At 40.3% G+C, this 13,868-nt stretch overlaps 2 protein-coding genes across 2 annotated transcripts; both read right to left on the reverse strand.

The window, feature by feature from the left end:
• Positions 1–66: 66 nt before the first annotated feature.
• Positions 67–9,105, reverse strand: scyl2 (SCY1 like pseudokinase 2). The gene is made up of 18 exons (XM_028397219.1): positions 8,981–9,105; positions 7,470–7,666; positions 7,228–7,385; positions 6,791–6,935; positions 6,530–6,679; positions 6,185–6,406; positions 5,796–5,912; positions 5,568–5,693; positions 5,239–5,415; positions 4,751–4,873; positions 4,219–4,332; positions 3,962–4,094; positions 3,750–3,868; positions 3,572–3,672; positions 3,371–3,440; positions 2,987–3,064; positions 2,786–2,908; positions 67–2,695 (listed from the first exon to the last, which is right to left on the reverse strand). The coding sequence occupies exons 2-18, from the start codon at positions 7,644–7,646 to the stop codon at positions 2,060–2,062; spliced, it is 2,769 nt and encodes a 922-aa protein (XP_028253020.1). The 5' UTR covers positions 7,647–7,666; positions 8,981–9,105; the 3' UTR covers positions 67–2,059.
• Positions 9,106–9,799: 694 nt separating this feature from the next.
• On the reverse strand, positions 9,800–13,340 carry depdc4 (DEP domain containing 4). Its single transcript, XM_028399434.1, has 8 exons — positions 13,244–13,340; positions 12,109–12,532; positions 11,820–11,971; positions 11,538–11,733; positions 11,219–11,460; positions 10,866–11,134; positions 10,623–10,701; positions 9,800–10,408 (listed from the first exon to the last, which is right to left on the reverse strand). Exons 1-8 carry the CDS (start codon positions 13,320–13,322, stop codon positions 10,209–10,211), a joined length of 1,641 nt encoding a protein of 546 aa, XP_028255235.1. The 5' UTR covers positions 13,323–13,340; the 3' UTR covers positions 9,800–10,208.
• Between the last annotated feature and the right edge of the window lie 528 nt (positions 13,341–13,868).

Raw genomic sequence — 13,868 nt, forward strand, 5'->3', positions numbered from 1 at the left:
TACACATATAGAGTGACAGCAGTAGTAGTATACAAATGATTTCATAGAAGAATAAGCTTTAAGTTTTCTGCTTTGGGGTACTGCCAGGATATGCAATACACATACACACACACACTTGAAGGACCACATCCAATCGCAGACACAATTCTAGTTGTATGTAAAAAAAAAAAAAAAAAAATGGAAGAAGGAGCTAGTAACACTTCCATGTGGTCAGAGAGAAAACTCACTTTGTAATGGTGAGTTTTTTTATACAAAACTGAAATGCAGTAAAAGACAATTCTGCACGGTAACAACAATCATCATCAGCAGAGACACAGTGTGATCAAGGTGCATCTAAAACCATAAAATGGTGAGAAAAAGGTGAGATCTGAAACGAGTACACATACATGTTTAGAAAATCTTAACAGACCTGTGTTACTGTAGGTCAGAAAAGTTTCCATTAAGGACACATCAAGAGCGGTTTGAGCCATTCAGAATGCACCCTTAACTACCAATAAGGATTATTGCACACGACTCATCTAAGGCCTCTTAACCATTATCACAAGAACTTCAAAATGCCTCACAGAGCGATCCACTTTTAAATAGCTATATATTTACACTTCATAGTAATATGTTGCCAGCACAGGTCTTCTGACTGCTGAAAAGTGCTGAGATCAAAATATAGAATGATCGTCTTCACCGTATAAACTGATCCACTACTGCAGGATTCCCAAACATCTCGAGTGTGAAATTAATTTGGTCACAGGAATTAAGAGGAATCATAGTGAGAAAAGATGCCAGTCAGTGGTCAGTTCAAAAGCATGCAAAGCAGACGGAGTGAAAATACGAATAGTCCACTAACAGATGAGTGGCATCTAGTTTTACAAATGTACCCATTGTAAGGCACAAAAGCGAAAGCAGTGCATTATGTTCGTGTCTTTGTTTAGAATAAGCATCTTGTTAACAAGTCTGTCATACTGCATGTCCAGAAACGTTTTTTGTTAGCAAGGGAGATTAACAGGTAGAATCTTCACAGTGCACCCCAAAAATAAAAATAAAATAATTTCTATTGAGATTATTTTGGTGTGAGCTTCAGAGTTATAGTGACACTGACAGGACATTTCTGCCTTTGAATGCAAAGTGATGCCTCTATCTAGGAATTATGACCCACTTACAAAAGCTAAGCTCTCTTCCAGATGGATAAATAGTACTACAAACCAGAGGAAAACTTAAAAATTCAATTTTTTGGATGAACTGTCTCTTTAACACACTTGCCTTGGATATTAAATGAAGAATTCATAAAAGCTGTGCCAGATGATAAAAAACGAGAAAAATGAATACTATATCATAACTCCAATTTGCAAAATGGAGGTTGCTGCAGAGAAACAGTTGCCATGGAGACCACAGAAAGGGCTATTTGGTTTGCCCCCATTTAAACCGCTGGGGCTTTTTCACAGAGGAGCCTCCTCCTGGATACAGATCAGTGGCTGCAGGCTTGTTGGAGCTACACTTCAAGCTACTAAGCCAACCCTTTTATCTCTTTTAGACATGCAGCAAGTCCTAAAATAGTCAAGGAAAAAATGTGTCAAAAGGTACGGAAGCCCAAAACAGAGCTGATATGAAGCATAGAAGTCAAATTTTTGGAATTATTGTGACTTGTTGTGGAAGTGAAATACACTCCATCGACTCATTCATTCATGATATGGACACAAAACCTTCCTGAGATGGAATTCATCACAACCCACTCTGACATTTTAAGTCCCCAAGACTGCTGAGTACAAAACAGTAGGAAACCCCCAGCATTAGAAGAAGACCACAGCATTAAAAGAAGAAGAAGAAGATGTGGTTCCCACCCCAACCTTCTGTCCCTCTGGTCAAGTAGAAATGGAATTCAGATGCAGGTTAATTTGCCAGCAGAATATGAGCAGACGTCATAATTTAAACTAGGTCAGATTAAAAATACAAACAGGCCCTTGAGAGGCATTCAATCTTCATATTCCATCTTCTTATGTGAGAATCCAAGGCTCCTTCTGTCCATAGTTAATAAAAGAATATACTCACTTGGGGTCTCTTTTCCAGTTCAGCCAAACAAGTCTTTCAAATCATTGTTGACAGATGTGCTATGTTTAATCCCACTCGGGTTCATGGTGGGAGCAGCAGCAGCAGGTTGAGGAAAGTTCTGTGGACTGAAAAATGGATTTGCTTGCATTCCAAACCCGCTGGGCACCCCTCCCATACTGACTGCCACACCCTGCATTTGAGTCTGTGTGTTCTGGGCTGAACCAAACTGACTGAGCCAAGGGGTGTTGTTTCCAGGTGCCGGAATAGGACCCATTTGGTTGAGGGTGACTTTAGGCTTGCTGGGAGTGAAAAGATTGTCCAAGGCTGACATGTTAGGAGCTTTATTTGCCTGTGGAGTTGATCCTTGATTCTGCGTGAGTGTTCCAAAGTTTGGGGTGCTGGTGGTGGTGGCCATTCCTCCATAGAGGCCGGGACCTGTAGGATGCATGCCCATTCCCATGCCTCCTGCTTGGAAGCCCATGGGCTGGTTAAAGCCGTTAGAAATTGGGGCACCCATGGATCCGACCATGGGAGTAGAGGAGGGGAAGGCAGACATGGTGGTGCCCTGTGCTGCGGCTGGTCGCGATGTGTTAGCCAGGGACATGCTGTTTAGAGATGTCATGTTGTTGAGAAGGCTGCTGGTCAGATCCTTAGTCTGAAACACAAAAAGCAGGTTGATCATCACATTAAATTTGATAATTGTCATGTATTTCAGCTGGTGTACAGAGATGTTTCCAGGCTGTACCTGTGTGTTGGAGGTGGCGGCTGGTTTGACCGTCTGGGGTGCTAATGGCTGCTGGTTCCTCAGTTTAGCTGCTTGTTCCTGCTCCTTTGCTAGTCGTTGCTTCTCCTCTAAAGTCAGAGACACCTAAAATGACGAGATACTATGAACAAACTGGACTAAAGTCTGAATAAGCAAACGACAATAGATGTGGCATGTGCATACTCTATTAGGTTGTGAGGTTGTTGCTGCCGACCCATTCTCTTTCCCATTAACCCCTGCGTTGCCAAAGATATCATCAATCTGAAAACACAAAAAGAATTTATTGCAGCGAGAGTGCTTACATGAAGTGTTTTTCCACTGCAGGACCTGTTTACAAAAATTACTCTTAATCTGCCATTTCTTACTTTGCTTCGCCCTTCTTGTTTTGCTCTGTGGTGTGTTCTTTAAGTGGAACCTGCCCTAGCACAGTAGGAACATGCATGCAAGATGTAGCCTGCTCTAAAACCAAAGTCTATTGTCTCCTGCTCAGAAAAAAACACATTTAACCCCATCAAAGCCTTTGTATGAGCTTTTATAGCTCAGATATTAGTGGAAACAACCTCTCACCTGATTGCTGGAACTAGCTGGGCTCTTGATCTCCTCTGATTGGCTCCCTGGATTTGAGATGTTTAAACTCCTGTTAAAATCACAAGACCAGAATTAGCAAAGACATCTTGGTAAATTTGTACAAAAGATTCATATTTGTGAGTATTTGATTAATAAATCAGATGAATAGAATATGTCAGGTTGAATTATATACACAGACACCTCTGCTGTTCTTGCATGACGTGCAGCTGCTCCAGCTTGGTCTTGTGTTCATTCTCCATGCGGTTCAGCATATCCCGGATCACCATCATGAAAGAGTTAAACTGCAAAATTAAATTAGACATGTTACACAAAATACTCCAAGAGCAAAAGCTGTAAATAAAAAAACCGTTGGCTGTACCTGGTTCAGATTGAGGTTATTATCTATACTTAGAGAGACGAGGTGGGGCAAACTCTTGGTGGCGAGGTGCTCTTTGGGGATGCCCAGCTTCTTGTGGCTGAACGTACACTTATAGATCCCTGATGTAAGAAGTCAAATAGACCAAGCCTTAAGTAAATCCAGATGTCCACTGTGCCAATTAGAGGAGTGGATAGAGAGGCTGGTTTGTTTACCTAAAATGCCCATGAGTACTGCTGGCTCTCTGGAGGGGATCTGTTGCAGGAAGGGCAGGATTTCATCAATGACGAACCACTTGTCCATATACTCCAAAATCTTCCCCAGACACACCAGTGAGTTCACTCGCACCTACAAAGTGACACAGCAAATTAGAGTACAATGCAGGTAACATTTTGAGAAACAAATTCACACTACTAAAATAAGAACGCAGCCTGAAAGTCACCAGCTGAGATCAGAAAATAAGAGGACTCACAGCGAGTGAAGAGGTTTGTAGACAGGCAGATTTGATTCGGGGGATGAGAGAATTCTTCATGGACGGGTAATCAATCAGGTTGGCGAACGTTGGAATGATGTTCAGGCACAGCTCCTGCTCAACCACAGATAAGATGTCATGAAATGTGACAATTTTTATGACGGCATTCTATCTTACTGTGCTTAAAAGATAACACTAGTAGGAGAACTAACAATGTTCCAAGATTTCTGAGAATGGCTAAAAATATAAACCAATGAAAATAATGACATGATGTCAACATGATATCAAAGAGGCCTAAAAATATCTGGGTAGTTTTTACAAGTCATTGAACAGTTATTTTTTTCCCCAAGAGTTTAAATTGAGGCAGCTGGACTCCAGGATTATTTTCTTCAAAAAACAAAAAAAAAAACAAAAAACAAATGACTATGCCCTGGATTATTGAGAGCATCCACAGACAGTGGCTGCTGGTAGTGTCTAATCTGGTTACCAAGGTTTACATCTGCATGTGCAGCCCAGTTTTATCCCTCCATACCTGAATCTGTACTGAGGGGGCCTCCAGAGCTCTGTAGACCATGGGCAGCACGCAGTTCTTGATGTCCTCATCTGGTGTTTTGGTCAGCAGCAGGTCCATCTTTTGCAGGAATATCAGCAGGATCTGTGCACCACAGAAAACCAGTTACAAAAGAGGACAGATACCACTAGCTTTTCTTCAACTTATGAATATGGTGGTTATGAGTGGAGACTGTGATTTGAGTGACTTTAGTAAAGCTTTTAGTCCTACTAACAACACAACATATAAACTAGCTGAACGGAGAGACCACTCACCATATTACTAGCCTGAAGAAGCATGAAAAGAAGAATACAGACAAGAGTTTTGATAAAGTGACAGCATGCTCTTTAAGGATTTCATGTTTAACTGTCCAGTCTCTGAGTCAAAACTCATACACACCACATTATCTCAGCCTAGCACAGCAAAACATGCATAGATTACAATAGTTCAGTCTCTTCTTGTTTATCTACCTGGACAGGCTCTTGCTGCTTGAAAACCGGCGTGAGGTCCGGCAAGATGAGGCGTACATATTCGTCCTTGGTGCACTCCTCTGCGATTAGCAGCACATTAGGGAGCACAAAGGGAACCATGTCTGGGTTGACAAACTCTGAGGTCAATGCCGGTAAGATGCGATACACTACCACTCTCTGTAAAGAAAGACAAAAGAACCTGGGTTCATTATGAAAATTAGAGTGGGACAAATTAGACTCTGGCAGGCACAAGTACCAACAAATCTGGAAACCAGACACATGCGATTTCTTTGACTATTAGCTCACCCTTCGTCCTAACCAAGCTTTACCTTTGGTAGTTTAGGCAGCACTTTGGGGAGGCCTTTGTAGAATTGGGACTTCTGTAGATTGTCCCTCTGGAAGAGCGAATCAAAGTACTGCAGGGTCACTGCACCAACATCATCAAAAAACGGGATCTGGGTGCCACAAAAGAAAAGAAAGAACACACAGCACATAACAATTTGTTGGAATGTGAGCCAGACATTAACATCACCCATAATATGAAAGTAAATGCAAACCTTAGTCATTTGATCGGCATCAGGCCGGACAGCCGGCGTGACACTGAGCAGCATTTTGACGTGCTCCCGCACTTCCTCAGGGATCTTGTTCAGTACTGCTGGACTCATGCTGCTCAGCTATGACAGAACAGAAATAAAAGAAAGGAATAAACCACAGAAGGAGAATATATACTTTATATATATATACTTTTCAAATTTCCCTGAATCCAAAGGGATTAATAAAGTATATTCTATTCTATTCTTTAACTATAACTGATCTACGCTCTTCATATTAAGAAATTATTGGAACAGCTGATTTTGGAGTTTATCAAATCACAGTCTAGTACTAATGTGAAGGAATGACAATCCACTGACTCACTGTTTCCTTTGTATAGCACACCTCCACTCACCTGGTCCAACTGCCTGCTGAAACTCTTAAAAATGTCATGCTTGTTGACTTGGAAAACAGGCTTGCCATCATTGAAGACGGCATGCACGACCACGCCCAGAGAGTACATGTCAGAGGCAGAGTCACAGCTGACGGACAGTATGTACTCAGGGGCCAGGTACTCCGGGTTAGGGAGACAAAGCGGAGGGAGGTTGGGCTCCCACTCTTTACATGTGTACTTGGGCTAAATGAAAAGAAAGAGCATAGGATTTTTAACATAGAGTAAAAATAAATTCTTAGTGGAGCCTCTTAAGATTTGAAGCCACACCTTGAAGCTAAACTGAGGGAATAAAAGCTCTGTAAATACCTCAGCATCTGAGGGGTTGTTAGAAGAGATGCTAAAGTCAAAACCCATAATCTTCCATGATCCACTCTTGTTGAGGATGATGTTCTCTGGACACAGGTTGCCATGGACCATTTTCACCCCACTGTGGAGAAAGGACAATCCCTCCGAAATCTGGAGAGATGGAAATTGAGGAAATGTCAAACCATTAAACAATAAAATATATGCTTTAAGGATCAATATATTTGTTGAAGCTATACAACAAGCCTCTGTCTGCACACAGACCTGTAGCAATCCATATTTGGTCTCCACATCGTACAGTTTGTACTCTTTGATGTCATTGGGCACAGGGCTGGGAAGGTTATCCCACTGGCCCAGCACATTGGACAGACTGGCAAACACTGGCTCTGTACAGAATGCCAAGCAGTCTCTGAAGGAAAACAATGGACAAATGGAATTAGTACTAATTGAATAAAAGGTCTACATTTAATCTTAAACATGAAGAGAGTGAGTGTCAAGAAAACACAACACAGCCTCAACCTTAATTTCTCCTTTTTCCGATCATGACAAGCTTTTGCTGTGCAGACATGCATACAAAGATTTGTTACGCAATCTTTTACCCTAAAATGTCAAAACCCTCTTAAAGCTATGACTCATGCAATTTGTCCCTGACATATATATACTTGTGCAAATGCATGTGAGGATTGTTGTGTGTTAATCACCGGGACTCTTCCAAAGGATGCTGCACAGTCAGGAGGCGCGGGTGACGCAGTCTGGTCAGCTGTTGCACCCCTCTTTTCAGGGAATCAACGATTTGGTCCTTGTCAAATTTCTGATATTTGTCAACCACCTTCTTATCAAACACAAACACTGCCACTTCCTGGAGAGTCAAAGAGAGATGTAAAGGGGCTGAATTCAGCTTAATCCTGAGCCAAAGGCAGTCAGAAGGAGGATATTAACACACCTGTTTGGTAGACTTTTTGGTGCCATTATAGATCCTCCAGCACAAGCCAGGACCTCCGCTCGCAATGTGTCGTCCAACCTCGAACTCTCGCGTCACTGGGTTACCCATAACAGCACTGGTGACATCTGCAGTCACCTTAGTGACGGTGCTTTTTAGTTTGTTCAGCATGGACTCCATATTCAGGCTCAACCTGGCACCTGAAGGAAAGACAATGGTGGTGAGGGCAGCAGTCCAGAGAATTTGCAGATGTGACCCACAGTCAGTCAGATGCAGAAACAGAGACAGATGTAGGGTTCCAGCAAGGCAAAAGCCTTTAACAATTCATTAGACATGCACTCAAATGCACCTGCTGGAAAATTTACACATCAAAGTGCCCACCAACGTCCAGGAGCCTGAGCTGTCACCAGAAACATGCAATGACTCAGAGCAGACTCAGCCACACCACATTAAGAGTCTCTTTCAAAGCACTTGAAAGCAAGTTAGGCATATAAAAGAACTAGGCTAATGTTAATACAGAAAGATTATTTCTATGTGAACAGTTCCTTAAGGTTTTTTACTGTTTTGAAAGAGCTTTTCTAGTCGTTTGATGTCTGAGCTGAATAAGCTAATGGCAAATCTTGCTCTTACACATTGCTATGCATACTGTAGCCTTTTAATAATTCATTCTTTGCACAATCCTACATAAAGAAATAAAAAAAACAGGATATTCTATTTCAAAAACATAAGCCTTTTTTGAAGATGTTCTGGCCAAAAACACTCAACATCATGACATGGTTTACCAGACCATTAATCATAATTTACTTAATAATCTGTAACTAAAGCAACATTTATCAGAGCAGGCGAACACAAACGTAACATTAATGATTATTAATCATTTCAAATGTAACACCCGTGATTCACAGGCAACAGGTTTTATATGCTAAACTGTAAGGCCAATGACAGTTTTATAACATATAAAAACATTTATCAAATAGTAGAAAGACAAACACTTAATTCAAGACTTTAGACATTCGGCTCAAGAAAACCACCTGCACAGACCCTATTTAGCCTAGCACAGTCGTTAGCACACAAGCGGTTATAGTCCGGACCGCTAATTAATAACAGGTTATTAACTTTAATATGATGTACAAGTTATTAATGCCATAAAGTCAGCCCACCTATTGTCGCTGGGTGGAAACATGATACGTTGTATTTGTCGTCGGGTCTAATCGTGAAATACCTTGATGTTAGCCAAGTTTAGCCTTGTACGCACAAAGCAATTCTAGCACAGCAGTGACAATGCTGTTGGCATTTATCCATATTTCCAAACCCTATTTTAATCCATCTCCCCCTGTAGCTGACATCATTGTTGCGATGTTTTTGCTACTGTGAAAGGGAGTTACTCCTTTAAGACCACGATAGTCTAACGAAGCTAACTAGCCAACAATGCGCAAGTAGACAGTGACGTTTCTGTCAAAGACCGATGGTTTTTAAATCAAAAGTCTATATTCGAAAACACTCCAGCTGCTTACCTTGATATGAAAATGGCTCACAGTATTGTATTATTAGTGGACTCTCAGCAATACCGCTGTCAGTAATGGCTGTGGCACACAGCCCCCATGTCTTCCAGTGGCATACGAAATAAGCTAGCTTAGCAGGCTAGCGAGCGAAGCACCCTACTTCCGGGTCCGAGTCAGGTGCATCAACGTCATTTGGTTACTCCTTTTTTCCTGTTTCACAACCTCTCACCCATTCACAGTAAAACACATAATAATAATAATAATAATAGTATACTATAATAAAGTATTTTATTAATGTCACACTAACAAACGTCATCTGAAACTCATCCATTATATAATGATGTAATTAACACATGCATAAAGGAAAAAACCTTTATTAGAGAATGAGTTAATTCAACAGAACATAAAGCTTGTTTCAGCATCATAAAGTGCATTCTAACATGATTTCAGTACTTGCAAAAAACAAAAGATGCTGACAAAAATTTGATTCTACTGCATTTGAATGAACATGGCTTCAGAAAAATCAACCAAAGATTAAATTAGAAGTTTAAAATATCACCTAAATTACACCTAATTCCTTAAAAAGAATCATCTACTTTTCAAGTATAACAAAAAATAAAGTTAGAAATTAAAGAAAGTTACTGGTACTAAATGCATTTAACATGCAAAAACATAAACTAACATATTAACCTGAGTTATAGTTCACCAAACACACTTGTACTCTTCCTTTCTTGTTAAAACATTTTAAAAAACTACAATATGTAAATTTGAAAAATCCCTTTTTTATAATGTTTTATGTTATAGTAATGTAATGCTATAAGAATTAGGGTGTTGTTTGAACATTACTGATCTACAAAACATGAAGTCAATAGAATTAAAAAGATGAAATTAGGGTTATTTTAGTGTCCCACCAACTGATGAAGCTGCCATACTGCCCATATTAGGGAGTCATCCAGAGCAAAATTACAGTTTTTAAACTAGTGCAAAAGCTGTTACATCTGAGTTGATGACAACTGTTTCATCAAATTACAGTGTTAATCAGTTTAAAAAGGCATCTATGGTTGTGGCACTAAAAGCTATAAAGCTATCACAATTTTACCAAAAACCTAAACTCACAGAATTTCTTTTAAATTTCAATTAGCGACCATCAACAAGAACACAATTTCTCTTTTTACGTACTACAGATAGTGGACTACAAGATGCATCATAGATTATGCTGTTAACCAGTACCAGTTGGTGGTCAGAAAGTGCTGGAAAAATGCTGGAGAAAGACCACAGGGTGATGTTTTTCAAACTCTTTGAGCAGCCTTCTCTTCTCTTTGACAGGCATTGTTTTACTGGAGGAAATGTCATGAAGAAGCTGTTTGAGGCTCTCCAGCGTTGTAGCTTCACGCTGGTCTTCGTACTCCTGTGACGTCACCTGCTGGCAAAAGGTGAACGCTGCAACACAGAGGAGGAGAGAGGGCTCTTTTAAATTACAGCAGTGATGCAGTGTTGAGCTGGAAAATGGTTGTTTCTGAGTGTATTTACTTGATACACACAAAGTTCAAAGGACACAAAGTTTTACCTTCTGAGTTATTATTTTATGTGATAGTGCACTGCACTGTGTGATGTTTGGAGGGTTAATGATTAATTGAAACTGTATATAACTTACTGGCAATGCAGTCTGGGTCTTTGCCCTGCTGCATCATCCCCAGTGTTTTCCTCACAGCTTCAACAAGTGCTGCAGGAGTCTGATCAATTCAGGAACAGAGAAAAAGAAAATGTGAAAAAAGAAAATGCCTATAGGTCTACAATGTACAATAACTCTCTGCAATATCCCTCTGAAAGGGTCAGAATGATTTTAAAGAAATTTGAAAATACAAATAACAAAAATTCTGTGAGGACAGCAAAGTACCTTGAAGAGCTCGGTGTGATTGTCCATGAGGAAGAGCACAAGGGTTTCACTCTGTGATCGAGTCAGGTCTTGATTTTGAACAAGTGCTTTCTGAAAAGTGCGACAGACCAAAGCCCTGTTGTCAGTCTGTTTCTGCAGACGGCAGCTGTCTGAGTGAGCTGCCGTGGCCATGAACGTCAACAGTCTCCGCAGTTCATCTCTCATACTTGTCTCCAGCAGCCGCAAACACAACTGGGACGCTCTAATGGCATCCTGCACCTTGGCTTCATCTGGAAATGCACAAAATGTCTATATGAGAAGGAGACTATGTGATGCGACTAACACGAGTATGAGAGAAAAGTTTTTTTCCTCACCCAGCAAATTCAGAATTGCAACATGTATATCCAGGTAACGTCCACAAAGAAGTGGAGCTTTTTCCTGTCCACTGTAGTACTTGGCAATTGTGTCAAAGAGCAGCCTCTTTTGGCTTGCCATTTGCTCGTCCTCTAAAGAGGACTCACTATCTTGCTGGCTGAGCTGTTCGCCTGCAACCACTATCAGTTGGTCAGGAAGGAGTTCCAGGCAGTCTGCAGCTGCCGACAGCCACCCATCCAACCTGAAAAGAAACATCTTTACTCTGTGTAGAATTAAATATTGACACACCAATTTCAGCTTCAAATTTAGAGCACTGACTGTGGTAGGTTCAGTGTGTCAGGCATCTCTCTTTCCAGGCATGTGTTAGAGATGACCAGGTCCTGGTTAGCCAACGGAAGTCTGCAGACCTGGGGGCGAACTCTTTCAGGAGTGGTCAAGATGCAATCCAGCATCGGTAACTCGACCATCTGCAGCAGCTGCAACAGGGTCTGCTGCTTCCAAACCTCATCTACCACTAGGGAACAAGGGTATAGAAAATAATCTGTTATGGACATTTGGGCATCCATCATATAGGTAAATACAGATAGATAAGTTCTTCACCAGCTCTGGACAGAAAGGCAGATGTTGTTGAAAGTGTTTTTAGAGACGGAGACAAGGATGGTTGCAGGTTGATGGTTCTTAGCAGTCTTTCGACCCTCCGATCTAATGGTCCAACAGCAAGAGGATTGGATATTGTCCTCGGTTCATTTAATCTCCAAAAACAAAAAGAAGAATTTGGGGATTAATAAACACATTAAATTAAATCTCTAAATGATCATTGTAAATTGCAATTGCAATTGCAATTTCCCCATTGTGGGACTAATAAAGGTTTCTTAATCTTAAAACCAACCTTGAACTCTTCTTCCTCTTCAGCTTCTGTTCTGTTGTTGGTGTGTTTTCTGTGTCACTACTGCTCTCCCTCATGCCAAAACTGGACAACACTTTGTATTCCAGAAAACGGTAAAGGCTGCAGCTGCTGTCCTCAAAGGTCATTTCCTTGTCTCGACGAAAAAGTTTTGTGCCCACTGGTTCAAACACCTTGGCCTCCATCAGAGCCTGGCAGAGCCGAGCAGCTTTGAGACGAGACACTTCACTTGTGCAAAACACCACATTCTGCATCAAATAACTGAGGACTGTGTCCACTGCGTCTAAGCCTGTGAAGCATTCAGCATGGAAACGAAGGTGCCTCCTGCATCGACGAACCTCTACCTGAGTATGTAGCGCTTGAATGATGTTGTGCCACAGCTGGGTCGCACCAAAGGGACCCGAGAAACCTATTTAAAGATAAAAGGGTTAGATTAATCAAAACACTGAATCTGGACTGGACTGAATCCCAGAAGTAAAATCACCTGGACATTCATCTTAAAAATGTTCATCATGGATCATGCAAATACTATGAGGAAGAAAATACGTTTCCTAACAGTTTGTAATGGTAAAAGTCAGTAATAACAATACTTGATCATTTAATTGGCATTTCATTTGCTCAAGCATAATATATATTTTGAGTATCAAGTGTTTGTTAATAACTAGAAAGAACAATGAGTATCTTGTGCTTCTCAGTTAAATAATTTACAACTATTTCATAGATAACATGTTGGACCTTAACTACAGTTTTTTACGTCTACTGTAGTCTGTTTTTTTTATTACAGGTGCATATTTCGGGAACGTACGTTTTTTAGTACATAAACATACCGTGTGTAACTTATAACTATCGTTTAACGCTGTACTTAACTTAGGGACTGTTATTACATAAATCCATACCTCGAAATAATAAAAAACAAACTCTCCAAATGTCCACGTAATTTAAACTTTGGTCTATACATTTCTTGTTTTTATTTTTTAAGCTAACAACAAGGGGGTGGTGGTTAAGGTATTCATAATTGTCAATACGTGTAAGCTAGCATTGGTAAAACATAGCTCTGTTTTTTATAGGGTATAACGTCTATTCGATATAAGTACAATTAAAATTACTACTAGGATCTTACCATGCTGTATATTTTCACGAAAACTTCTCGTTTGGCTGTTCAACCTTCTAAATCGAGGAGTCAAATCGACCGCCATCATAAACCCTCTGATGACGTTCTCTTCTTCTACTACTTCTTGCAGTCGTAACGCCTCACTGCTGCCCTCAGCTGACCGAGACGCGCACTGCGTCTCTCACGTATTTATTTATTTTTACAAAAAAGATGATCAGAACGACTATTACAAATAATATAATAATAACAATAATAATGCTACTGCAGTGTTTTAAAGAAACAAAAAATACAGCAAAGTACATTAGAGGCTACATTTATTTCCTGCAGTAAAGTATGCTGCAGAGTTTCCATCTGCCTCCATCTGGATGTTTATTCGTGATATTTATTTACAGTGACCTAGTTAATTTTTCTTTTGTTTTAACAGACTAAACGGAATACTGAGAAGTAACGGCCACCTATGTTTTTGCAACTTATCTGAAAGATTTTGTTCTCTTATTCTCAGAAATCAGAAAAACCCTCAGAAATATTATCAGCAACTATATTATAGGTTGTGTACTGACACTTAAAATACAAAGTTTAACTTAACATATCTTTGTTGTAGTAGTACTAATAATAGTGTAGCAGTAGTGGTATT

This window comes from Parambassis ranga, chromosome 2 (genome assembly GCF_900634625.1).
Source record: "Parambassis ranga chromosome 2, fParRan2.1, whole genome shotgun sequence".
In the NCBI taxonomy this organism is placed as follows: domain Eukaryota; kingdom Metazoa; phylum Chordata; class Actinopteri; family Ambassidae; genus Parambassis; species Parambassis ranga.